Genomic DNA, 13,886 nt, shown 5'->3' with positions numbered 1-13,886 from the left:
GGCTACATCTGTGAAACAGGTATTTATTCTTTGACAAGTAGGGGAAAATAAACTCTCATTATCAATTAAAAATTATTATTGATTGTCTTGTTTATCAATATAACTAGAATGAACCTAGTGACCCAGATTTTACCATGTGACTTTACAAAAACAATAATAATATGATCATAAAGAGTTGGAAAGGTTGAATGCTAAAATTACCATTTCTTTAGTAGCTATATTATATGCAGTATAAAAACTGATTTCACTTAGATCAATAATAATATCAGCTGTTTATATTTTGTTGAGTTCTGCTATTATTCATTTGGCATTAAGCCAAGCCAATCTGCACTGAAAAGTATTTAAATCTATCTTGCCATCTGGGAAGAAAATTATTTGTAAATGACACATCTTGAATTAAGAGTCTTTCAAATACAGCCCAGATATACTGTCACACAATGCAAAGCTATGCAACCCATAAACTAATGTTGTAGAACACAGTAGATACAACCTATAAAATAATATGTATATACTGATAACGTGTAAAAATATGCAAATACGTGCATACAAAAGTACTAAAGGTACTTTAATATTCAATAAAAAAGTATTCAATAACCCAAATATTGAAATGATTATCTTTGAATGAAAGGTCATTTTAAATTTTCTCTCTTTTGTGCTTTTCTGTATTTTCCAAATTACCCTTACTTTGGTATTAAAAAAAACCTATAATTAAACAAGGGGATATAGGCCAGGTATTAGAAATATTTTTAGATAGGAAAAAGTAAGTACAACTCTACCTGTGAATAAGACATCTCCACCATCTAAGGTTGCATTTTCATCTTTCATCTCTACTATGTTGAGCTGAAGTTTTTCTAATGCTTCTTTCATCATGTCAACCTTTTGAAAATAAAATGATTCAGATTAATATTCTACCATTTTCTAACAAGAAAGCCAATCATCTAAAACTTCAGAACACTGAATTATGCCCCCATGTGCACACATACATATATACAATGCACACCCTAATGAATCTGTGAAAGTGTGTAGTATAGTTTGGACCAGCCATGATCGTTTGCAAGAGAAGAAATTATCTACTAGGAATTGTCCATTTTGTCTCCTTCTAGTCTAACATCCAGTCAATATTATACTCCTTTCGTTCTGTTGGAGTCTGACTACTTAGAGGACACAGTTGAAGGTGTGACTAATTAGGGCACAAGAGTCAAGAGAGGTGGGAGGCAGAACATCCAACCTTCCTACCCGTCCCAGAAAAACAGAAAATTTAATTTTAAATCTTAAGTCAGTCATTCAGTCAGAATTGCACAGACAGAGTAACATGTGGAAGGAAAGCAATGACAATAACCAATAACTTGAAATCTCAGCCCACTGGAGAGTCACTGTTTTCTATTCAAATATTTTCTAAAATGTCAGAACATCTAAGTCTTCTCGGTAAATCTGAACTGTTATTTAAATTTAACCTAGGTCTCTAGAGGTGATTAACAAATAAAATAATTGTAATCAAACCAAAGAATACCTGAAAATGAATTTCGGGATCTTTTTATGATCCCAGGGTACAGTCTAAAGCACAGAGATATCCTGGGCCGAACTAGGGAACACTTGTAGTAAGCTTTACATTAATACAAGAAAAAAATGTAAGGCATAACAAATGCCCTTTGAAGTCTTTCCAGCAGTTCAACAAAACAATTTAAATATTTCTGAAGGTCTGTATAACTTTTAACATGGTAAAGGTCTACATTGAGAAGACATGAACAGGGACTAAGGGAAAAACAAGAGATCACATGACACTGGGAAAAGTAAAATTTCTGCCAAAATACACCATGCCCAGTATACATAGTGAAGTCGTCAAAGAAGAGTTTAGGAGACATAAATATAGCAGAGTAACTTCTAAAGTAATAAAAACATGGAAATACTTTGACAGCAAGCCTGACATTCATGCAGTCAAAAAAATTAAAGAGAATGCAAAATAAAATAAATATATCATCTCATCCTTGTCCTGGAACTTGTGTAAAAATTCCACAAACCAGAGTGACTCAGAACAATAAAAAATTATTTCCATGGATGAAATGGTCTTAAAGTAATAAATACATCTAGTGACCTCTTTTAAACAGTAGAATAGGTTTTCCTATGTAACAGGAAGTGAAATTGTTGCTATAGCATAAAAAAGAAGGAAAACAATATCTACAATGACTCATTGGGCTACAGTGAACCCAGGAAAACACACAACTGCTTCCTTCCAACATCTGCCTCTGTGTCCATGGAAAATTCATTGAGTTTAGAGAAATCATGAGAACTGAGCTACTGTTACCTTTTGTTTCTATTATGAATGCTACTGCTTCTGTTATAAGTTAACGTTTCAGAGATTACGAGGAATTCAGCAATAACATGAAAAGTTTATATGTAATAGCTTAGGAACTTTATTCAACTCTTAAGAGTTCAAAGAGAACAGAAGTAGGGAGATTAACAGATACCGGTTTCAGGAACATTGCACTTCTTTATAGGGCCTATGTCTTTCAAATTAATGTTTTAGGGATAAAATTTTTGCGGTTTCTTAAAAGTTAAAACAGATGCACTGACTTGAAAAAACTGGCTTTTGTGTAAGGGCCGTACTTTAAAAAAAAATTCAGTCACATCTATATAAACAAAGTCATCAGGATAGGTCCATACCACAAACACGTGTAATTATTATTGCTTTCAGAGTTAAGGGTATGGACAAGTTAAAAAATGTTTTAAACATTAAGTAAACAGTCTTGAGAACTGCAGGACCATAAGGCATCAGATATGCAATGCTAACCCCAATGAAATTTCTGAAGAAGAAACAAGAGAGGCTGAACCCAGAGGCTCAGCTCCATTGAGAACTGCACGCTCTTTGGCACAGGGGTTCCATGAAGCAGACAAACTCAGCTGCAAACAAGGCCCAGTGTTGCCCTGACACATGGTCCCATAACAAGCCAGCTATTCAGGTAAACAGAACACTAAATATAATTATAGAACTGGGAATTTTTGTTGGAAAATGTCCAAACCATGAGCCTTCAAGAAACTGCCCATTCTGTGGTTACATGGCTATGGTTAATGTTGACTTAATTAAGCTTCAAGAGAAAAAAAAAAAAAAAAAACGGCCAAAAACACCTTTCACTGAGACAGTAATCTTGCAGAGTGGAAATTAGCATTACTCAGGGTAGAGAGAAGCTGTCAGAACAAATAGTATTAATTCCAAAGGCTGAGTTGAATGGGTCATTTTAGCCCATGAAATTAGAAACAAAAAGGTCAAATTAGAGAAACAACCTTAATTTAAACTTAACTATATTATTTTCATACTCTATTCAAAAAATTTATAAGAACTTCTTCCTTCCCTTTTCACTCTACATGTATACTTTCTTTTCTTTTCTTTTTTTAAAAACCTTTATACTTCCATTTCTTTTTGCCCCAACTTTTCTCCTCCCACCCTTTGCTACAGATTCCTTCCTTGGCCATAGGGGGTTCAGGTCACCCCTGCTGCTTCCAACCCATATGTCTAGAGTGGGTACTATTTTTGAGGTAATTCTCTTTTTCTTTTCTTCTTCCCTCACTCCCTTTCTTTGTTTTCTGGAGTACAAATGTTAACAAATGTAGAGTTCTTGGGGTTACACATTCACAGTCACTCCTGGGAATGTCTGTATAGTGTAGTGTTATGATCCAGGGCCTGGGGTTCAAATCACAACTCTTCTACTTATTAGCCAAGTGACCTTAGGTTGGTTAACTTTCTGAGCCTCAGTTTTCTCATCTTTAAAATAGGTGGTTAGTCATAATAGTACCAACTTCCTAGGCTCCTCCTGCACATTAAATACATGTAAAACACTTAGCACATGATAATTGCTCAATAAATATTAGATATGACTTTTGTTATTTTGATGAAAACCAGCTTGTGTGGACCCAGTAACAAATACTTGTCCTATGAAATTGACCCACAAGAGATAAGCTGTTGTTTTCTTACATTTGGATGAGTTTCTTGTTTTTTACCACCCCATGACAGATCCCATCTGCTTTCTAGTGAATTAAAATTAGTCTTTTCTGTAAAGCCAGTGTAAAGCCAGAGCACGTACACTGAGGACACATTTAAATTTAAATCATTCCAATCTGATTTCTTTCCAACTACTGGAAGTTGTCAGGCTATATGGTAGATTTCTTGTATAATCTCTGCTTTGAAATAGCCCTCTGGAGGTAATACAGAAGGTGGGAAGTGGGCCTGGCTGGTAGGATGTCCCACAGGACTCAAAAGAGCATCAGCCAAGATGATACAGAATGATTACAGTTACTGAAGACATTACACTTGGGCTTGTCTAAAGAATTCCCTCTCCTTCTCAATGCCTGGTCTCCATTTCTCACCTTTTCTGTTCTATTCTCTTCTTAGTTTCTTTTATGGCTCTCATTTCTTTCCCCTCATTTGTCCTATCATGTTTATATCATTATCCTACCTTCTCATTTCACTCCTTTTGGGTACTCATGGTGAATGGAGAGAACTGGGGATTTGAATACAGGCTCTATCACTTATTAATAATATGACTTGGGATGAGCTAACTTCTTTGAGCCCAAGTTTCCTAATCTGCAAGTGGGACAATGTTTTCTCTCTAATGGGGATTATGTGAGTAACAAATAAACTAATACACATAAAGCACCTAGTTCAGCACCTGACACATTGTGTTCAAAACCAGTAGTTGCTGGTATCATTATTATTTTGCCCTAAATTAACTCAGTGCTTTGGCTTCTGGCTACCTTTCAAAAAAATTAAAATTTTTCATTTTCATCATTAAATAAAACATCTTTTGATACCAACTCTCCTTTTCTTCTTGCAAAATTCCGCCCAAACACAAAATACCAAAAAAACCCCCACAAAAACACTTTCACATAGGGCTTCCCTGGTGGCGCAGTGGTTGAGAGTCCGCCTGCCGATGCAGGGGACGCGGGTTCGTGCCCCGGTCCGGGAGGATCCCACGTGCCGCGGAGCGGCTGGGCCCGTGAGCCGTGGCCGCTGGGCCTGCGCGTCCGGAGCCTGTGCTCCGCAAAGGGAGAGGCCACAACAGTGAGAGGCCCGCGTACCGAAAAAAAAAAAAAAAAAAAAAAAAAAAAAAAAAAAAAAACACTTTCACAGTTTTATTAGCAAATTATTGAATATATTCCATAATAGTTTGCAATACACCATAATGAGTTAAAACTCTTCACCTAGATGCCAAGATTTTCCAGTTAGTGCTATCCAAAGTTGACTTTGCTGCATGTTCTCAACAATATCCACTTTGAATGTTTCACATCTTCCCTTTGGATGCTGCGAATGTGCTCACGGGGCCTGATGAACAGTTCTGTGCTGTGCTCCATTAAGAACCTGCACCTCCATTTGCCAAGCCACTTTCCTTGAGCTGCCTCTGCTTGGTGGGCTGCCAGACATTCTGACTGCAAATGAGGCCCTTGGCATTGGCCTGTCCACAGCCGACCAATTTCAGTCACCCACAGTTCTGCCCTGCACTGGGAGCTGTGCTGTCAACACTATTACTAGTACTTTTTCAATGCCCATCCATTTAGATGTTCTGAGTCCCTTCTAACTAATCATATTATAAGAGCTTTAAAATTATCCTGTCATCCTAGCCATACTCTGATCTACCTCTGAAGAGCTGAATAGCAGCAACATAGCTTTGTTGGTAGTGAGATGGTTTCATTTTCTCAACTTGTCACTGACTGTGTTTGGCTGTTTAATGTTAAGTATGACATGTGGATAAGGCTGAGGAAGCCACTCAAGAAGCAGATGTGATGTCTCCAGCATGCCATGACACACCTGGTTTGGAACTTGCATTGAAATTACACTGTGTTGATCCTGGTCAGACACAAACTTTCATTTGTTTATGCCACCTTAATGTTTTTTGTTAATCAGTACATCTTTAGTCACTATGGCCACTTGGACTAGTACATTTGGCTGATTTTGTAACAATACTTAATGCTTTCATCATGCTTACATCATGCTTACATCATGCTTTCACATGTATTTTCTCATTTGGTCAACATTTCAAGTTCAAGGAGATTGGTTCAAAATGGCGGAGTAGAAGGACGTGCTTCACTCCCTCTTTCGAGAACACCAGAATCACAACTAACTGCTGAACAATCATAAACAGGAAGACACTGGAACTCACCAAAAAAGATAACCCACATCCAAAGAAAAAGGAGAAGCCACAATGACATGGTAGGAGGGGCGAAATCACAATAAAATCAAATCCCATAACTGCTGGGTGGGTGACTCACAAACTGAAGAACACTTATACCACAGAAGTCCACCCACTGGAGTAAAGGTTCTGAGCCCCACATCAGGCTTCTGAACCTGGGGGTCCAGCAATGGGAGGAGGAATTCCTAGAGAATCAGAGTTTGAAGGCTAGCAGGATTTGATTGCAGGACTTTGACAGGACTGGGGGAAACACAGACTCCACTCTTGGAGGGCACACACAAAGTAGTGTGCTCATCAGGACCCAGGGCAAGGAGCAGTGACCCCATAGGAGACTGAACCAGACCTACCTGCTAGTATTGGAGGGTCTCCTGGTGAGGTGGGAGGTGCTCTGTCTCACCGTTAGGACAAGGACACTGGCAGCAGAAGGTCTGGGAAGTACTCCTTGGCATGAGCCCCCCCAGCGTCCGCCATTAGCCCCACCAAAGAGTCCCGGTAGGCTCCAGTGTTGGTTCGCCTCAGGCAAAACAACCAACAGGGAGGGAACCCAGCCCCACCCATCAGCAGACAAGCGGATTAAAGTTTTACTGAGCTCTGCCCACCAGAGCAACAGCCAGCTCTACACACCACCAGTCCCCCCATCAGGAAACTTGCACAAGCCTCTTAGACAGCCTCATCTACCAGAGGGCAGACAGCAGAAACAAGGAGAACTACAATCCTGCAGTCTGTGGAACAAAAACCACATTCACAGAAAGATAGACAAGATGAAAAGATAGAGCACTATGTACCAGATGAAGGAATAAGATAAAACCCCAGAAAAACAACTAAATGAAGTGGAGATAGACAACCTTCCAAAAAAAGAATTCAGAATAATGATAGTGAAAATGATCCAGGACCTCAGAAAAAGAATGGAGGCAAGATGGAGAAGATGCAAGAAATGTTTAACAAAGATCTAGAAGAATTAAAGAACAAACAAACAGAGATGAACAATACAATAACTGAAGTGAAAAATACACTAGAAGGAATCAATAGCAGAATAACTGAGGCAGAAGAACGGATAAGTGACCTGGAAAACAGAATGGTGTAATTCATTGCTGCAGAACAGAATAAAGATAAAAGAATGAAAAGAAATGAAGACAGCCTAAGAGACCTTTGGGATAACATTAAATGCAACAACATACGCATTATAGGGGTCCCAGAAGGAGAAGAGAGAGAGAAAAGACCCTAGAAACTATTTGAAGAGATTATAGTCAAGAACTTCCCTAATATGGGAAAGGAAATAGCCACCCAAGTCCAGGAAGAGCAGAGAATCCCATACAGGATAAACCCAAGGAGAAACATGCCAAGACACACAGTAATCAAGTTGGCAAAAATTAAAGACAAAGAAAAATTATTGAAAGCACAAGGGAAAAACGACAAATAACATACAAGGGAACTCCCATAAGGTTAACAGCTGATTTCTCAGCAGAAACTCTGCAAGCCAGAAGGGAGTGTCATGGTATACTTAAAGTGATGAAAGGGTAGAACCTACAACCAAGATTAATCTACCCAGCAAGGATCTCATTCAGATTCGATAGAGATATCAAAAGCTTTACAGACAAGCAAAAGCTAAGAGAATTCAGCACAACCAAACCAGCTCTACAACAAATGCTAAAGGAACTTCTCTAGGCAGGAAACACAAGAGAAGGAAAGGACTTACAAAAACAAACCCAAAACGATTAAGAAAATGGTAATAGGAACATACATATCGATAATTACCTTAAACGTGAATGGATTAAATGCTCCAACCAAAAGACACAGGCTTGCTGAATGGATACAAAAACAAGACCTATATATACGCTGTCTACAAGAGACCCACTTCAGACCTAGGGACACATACAGACTGAAAGTGAGGGGATGGAAAAAGATATTCCATGTACATGGAAATCAAAAGAAAGCTGGAGTAGCTATACTCATATCCGATAAAATAGACTTTAAAGTAAAGACTATTACAAGAGACAAGGAAGGACAGTACATAATGATCAAGGAATCAATCCAAGAAGATATAACAATTATAAATATATATGCACCCAACATAGGAGCACCTCAATACATAAGGCAACTGCTAACAGCTATAAAAGAGGAAGTTGACAGTAACACAATAATAGTGGGGGACTTTAACACCTCACTTACACCAATGGACAGATCATCCAAACTGAACATTAATAAGGAAACACAAGCTTTAGATGACACAACAGACCAGATAGATTTAACTGATATTTAAAGGACATTCCACCCCAAAACAGCAGATTACACTTTCTTCTCAAGTGCACATGGAAAATTGTCCAGGATAGATCACATTGTGGGTCACAAATCAAGCCTCAGTAAATTTAAGAAAATTGAAATCATATCAAGTATCTTTTCTGACCACAACGCTATGAGATTAGAAATCAGTTACAGGAAAAAACCATAAAAAACACAAACACATGGAGGCGAAACAGTATGTTACTAAAGAAACGAGAGATCACTGAATAAATCAAAGAGGAAATAAAAAAAATACCTGGAGACAAATGACAATGAAAACATGATGATCCCAAACCTATGGGATTCAGCAAAAACAGTTCTAAGAGGGAAGTTTATAGCTATACAAGCCTACCTCAAGAAAGAAGAAAAATCTCAAAAAAACAATCTAACCTTACACCAAAAGGAACTACAGAAAGAAGAACAAACAAAACCCAAATTAGCAGAAGGAAAGAAATCATAAAGATAAGAGCAGAAATAAATGAAATAGAAACAAAGAAAACAATAGCAAAGATCAATAAAAATAAAATCTGGTTCTTTGAGAAGATAAATAAATTTGATAAACCATTAGCCAGACTCATCAAGAAAAAGAGGGAGAGGACTCAAATCAATAAAATTAGAAATGAAAAAGGAGAAGTTACAACAGTCAATGCAGAAATACAAAGCATCCTAAGAGACTACTACAAGCAACTCTATGCCAATAAAATGGACAACCTGGAAGAAACGGACAAATTCTTAGAGAGGTATAACCTTCCAAGAGTGAACCAGGAAGAAATAGAAAATATGAACAGACCAATCACAAGTAATGAAATTGAAACTGTGATTAAAAATCTTCCAACAAACAAATGTCCAGCACCAGATGGCTTCACAGGTGAATTCTATCAAACATTTAGAGAAGAGCTAACACCCATCCTTCTCAAAGTCTTCCCAAAAATTGCAGAGGAAGGAACACTCCCAAACTCATTCTATGAGGCCACCATGACCCTGATACCAAAACCAGACAAAGATACTACAAAAAGAGAAAATTACAGACCAACATCACTGATGAATACAGATGCAAAAATCCTCAACAAAATACTAGCAAACAGAATCCAACAACACATTAAAAGGATCATACACCATGATCAAGTGGGATTTATACCAGGGATGCAAGGATTCTTCAATATATGTAAATCAATCAATGTGATACACCATATTAACAAATTGAAGAATAAAAACCATATGATCATCTCAGTAGATGCAGAAAAAGCTTTTGACAAAATTCAACACCCATTTATGATAAAAACTCTCCAGAAAGTGGATATAGAGGGAACCTACTTCAAAATAATAAAGGCCATATACAACAAACTCACAGCAAACATCATTCTCAATGGTGAAAACTGAAAGCATTTCCTCTAAGATCAGGAACAAGACAAGGATGGCCACTCTCACCCCTATTATTCAACATAGTTTTGGAAGTCCTAGTCACGGCAATCAGAGAAGAAAAAGAAATAAAAGGAATATAAATTGGAAAAGAAGAAGTAAAACTGTCACTGTTTGCAGATGACAGGATACTACACTTAGAGAATCCTAAAGATGCCACCAGAAAATTACTAGAGCTAATTAAGAATTTAGTAAAGTTGCAGGATACAAAGTTAATGTACAGAAATCTCTTGCATTCCTAGACACTAACAACAAAAGATCAGAAATAGAAATTAAGGAAACAATCCCATTCACCATTGCAACAAAAGGAATAAAATACCTAGGAATAAACCGACCTAAGGACGTCAAAGAGCTGTACTCAGAAAACTAAAAGACACTGATGAAAGAAATCAAAGATGACACAAGCAGATGGAGAGACATACCATGTTCTTGGATTGGAAGAATCAATATTATGAAAGTGACTATACTACCCAAAGCAATCTACAGATTCAATGCAATCCGTATCAAATTACCAATGGCATTTTTTACAGAGCTAGAACAAAACATCTTAAAATTTGTATGGAGACACTAAAGACCCCGAATAGTCAAAGCAGTCTTGAGGGATAAAAATGGAGTTGGAGGAGTAAGACTCCCTGACTTCAGACTATACTACAAAGCTACTGTAATCAAGACAATATGGTACTTGCATGAAAACAGAAATATAGATCAATGGAACAAGATAGAAAGCCCAGAGATAAACCCACGCACCTGTGGTCAACTAATCTATGACAAAGGACACAGGATATACAATGGAGAAAAGACAGTTTCTTCAATAAGTGGTGCTGGGTAAACTGGACAGCTACATGTAAAAGAATAAAATTAGAACACTCCCTAACACCATACACAAAAATAAACTCAAGGGCTTCCCTGGTGGTGCAGTGGTTGAGAGTCCACCTGCCGATGCAGGGGACATGGGTTCGTGCCCCGGTCCAGGAAGATCCCACATGCCGCGGAGTGGCTGGGCCCGTTAGCCATGGCCACTGAGCCTGTGCGTCCAGAGCCTGTGCTTCGCAATGGGAGAGGCCACAACAGTGAGAGACCCACATACCACAAAAGAAAACAAAACAGGGCTTCCCTGGTGGCGCAGTGGTTGAGAGTCCACCTGCTGATGCAGGGGACACGGGTTCGTGCCCCGGTCCGGAAAGATCCCACATGCTGTGGAGCAGCTGGGCCCGTGAGCCCTGGCCACTGGGCCCGTGCAATCGGAGCCTGTGTTCCGCAACGGGAGAGGCTACAGCAGTGAGAGGCCCGCGTACCGAAAAAAAAAAAAAAAAGAAAACAAAACAAAACAAACAAACAAAAAAACTAAAAATGGATTTAAGACCTAAATGTAAGATGGGACACTATAAAACTCTTAGAGGAAAACATAGGAAGAACACTCTTTGATATAAATCACAGCAAGATCTTTTTTGATCCACCTCCTAGGGTAATTGAAATAAGAACAAAAATAAACAAATGGGACCTAATGAAACTTAAAAGCTTTTGCACAGCAAAGGAAACCATAAACAAGATGAAAAGACAACCCTCAAAATGGGAGAAAATATTTGCAAGCGAATCAATTGACAAAGCATTAATCTCCAAAATATATAAACAGCTTATGTAGCTCAATATTAAAAAAACAAACAACCCAATCCAAAAATAGGCAGAAGACCTAAATAGACATTTCTCCAAAGAAGACATACAGATGGCCAAGAAGCACATGAAAAGCTGCTCAATATCACTAATTATTAGAGAAATGGAAATCAAAACTACAATGAGGTATCACCTCACACCAGTTAGAATGGGCAACATCAGAAAATCTACAAACAACAAATGCTGGAGAGGGTGTGGATAAAAGGGAACCTTCTCGCACTGTTGGTGAGAATGTAAACTGATACAGCCACTATGGAGAACAGTATGGAGGTTCCTTAAAAAACTAAAAATAGAATTACCATATGACCCAGCAATCCAACTATTGGGCATATACCCAGAGAAAACCATAATTCAAAAAGACACATGCACCGCAATGTTCACTGCAGCACTATTTACAACAGCCAGGTCATGGAAGCAACCTAAATGCCCATTGACAGATGAATGGATAAAGAAGATGTTTTACATATATATAATGGCGTATTACTTAGCCATAAAAAGGAATGACATTGGGTCATTTGTAGAGACGTGGTTGGACTCAGAGACTGTCATACAGAGTGAAGTAACTCAGAAAGAGAAAAACAAATATCGTATATTAACACATATATGTGGAACTTAGAAAAATGGTATAGATGAACCAGTTTGCAGGGCAGAAATTGAGACACAGATGTAGAGAACAAACGTATGTACACCAAGGGGGGAAAGCGGCGGGTGGTGGTGGTGATGGTGTGATTATTTGGGAGATTGCGTTTGACATGTATACACTGATGTGTATAAAATGGATGACTAATAGAACTTGCTGTATAAAAAACAAACAAACAGAAAAAAACTAGTGAGGTCAAATAAAGTCTATAGTTTGGTTAAGAGTATCGTGGCAACATTAATTTCCTAGTTCTGACAAATGGTTATACAAGACGTTAACTTTAGGGCAAGCTGGGTAAAAGGTATACAGGACTCTTTGGGCTATCTTTGTAACTTTCCTGTAAATTGAAATTATTCCAAAATAAAATGCTGATTAGAAAAAAAAGATTAAAATGACAGATCTTAAAAAAAAGAAACTGGTTTATGCACTAAATGTTTTGAGCTTTGGTCTAATATTAACATGATGTCTGTGTAAAATGACTAAAAGAACCAGTGTTGAATTATATATCCTGTCATTCTGCATTTTCCCAGATTGCTAAATGTGTTCTTTCCAAGAAGGTTGATTGAATTACTATAGGTTTACTGTCCTATGTGACAGTTTTGTCATTGTTAGAGATTTCAGTAATTAAAATGGGAAACAGAAACTTAAAAAAACCCCAAACATTTCAAGTTCAATAAACATTTAGTGGATGTCAACTTTTTAAAACACCAAGCTGCAAAGATTAAAAATACCCCCACAAAACCATAGTCCTTGTCCCTGAGAAGTTAGCGGTATAGTAGGGCAGATATATCTTATGAATATATAGTGACAATAAAATAGAATATTTGTTGGGATGCTCAGAATAACTCTAAAAGGTAGAAAGGGTATGCATTGGTACACCTATTTTACATATGAGTAAACTGAGGCTAAGGGAGGCTGACTGACTTGAGTTAAGCCTCCTGAGCCCATGCCCATGTTCATGTTCATCTTCACTGCACTTTGTGATCATGATTCTTCTGAGGTCATATCACAGAGCACAGCCCATGTCAGAAGTGAAGCTCATGTCTTCTCTTTTCCAACTCTGCATATTTAAGTCTACTGGGTATTAGACGGTCCTTTGCTAAGGTAACTCTGGATTCCATGATCTCTTCATATCAGAGATGGATGAAATTTCTGTACACTAGGGCCCTAGGATGCTAAGGTGTGGTATAATAAAAAATGCTAAGTAATATGAACAGGATATATAAGCCCCATCAAGAATGTTCACCAAGGATAGCTGCATTTTAATAACCACCTTTCAACTTTGGGATGCCTTAGATTTGTTCACTGGTTTATTCCTTAACTTTTCTACATGTGTTAATGAATTACTAAAATTAACTGAAGCTACTAAAAAAAAAAACAAAGAGAGGTTTAACATACTAAATGACTCAAACTTAAAAATTCCTAAATAAAAACATATTGAAATTCTCTTCTATATTATAATTTTAGGAAAAAGCTCTTAGGAGGGATTTAGTTAGCAATATAATAGCAAACATCCTTATAGTCCTCCTATGTGCCAGATACTCTATTAAGAACTCATATTCAACTTATTTAACCTTCATAATCAAATGAAACAAGTACAAACATTATTTCTGTTTTGCAGATGAGGGAGCTGAGGCAGGGTAGTGACTTGTCCACAGTCTTATAGCAACAGAGCTGAGTTTTGAACTTAGCTTTAC

General features: G+C 37.7%; 1 protein-coding gene across 5 annotated transcripts in view; it reads right to left on the bottom strand.

Moving 5' to 3' along the window:
* The window catches only part of DDAH1 (dimethylarginine dimethylaminohydrolase 1), a 273,752-nt gene that overhangs the window by 47,062 nt on the left and 212,804 nt on the right, over positions 1-13,886 (bottom strand). For all 5 annotated transcript variants that reach the window (XM_067043351.1, XM_067043361.1, XM_067043367.1 and 2 more), the window contains one exon: positions 777-876. In XM_067043351.1, coding sequence (XP_066899452.1) covers positions 777-876 — 100 coding nt within the window. The remainder of the gene's footprint in view (positions 1-776; positions 877-13,886) is intronic.

This window comes from Kogia breviceps, chromosome 1 (genome assembly GCF_026419965.1).
Source record: "Kogia breviceps isolate mKogBre1 chromosome 1, mKogBre1 haplotype 1, whole genome shotgun sequence".
Lineage (NCBI taxonomy): Eukaryota > Metazoa > Chordata > Mammalia > Artiodactyla > Physeteridae > Kogia > Kogia breviceps.
Note: the sequence above shows the minus strand (reverse complement) of the source record. Positions and strands in the feature narration are given on the sequence as shown.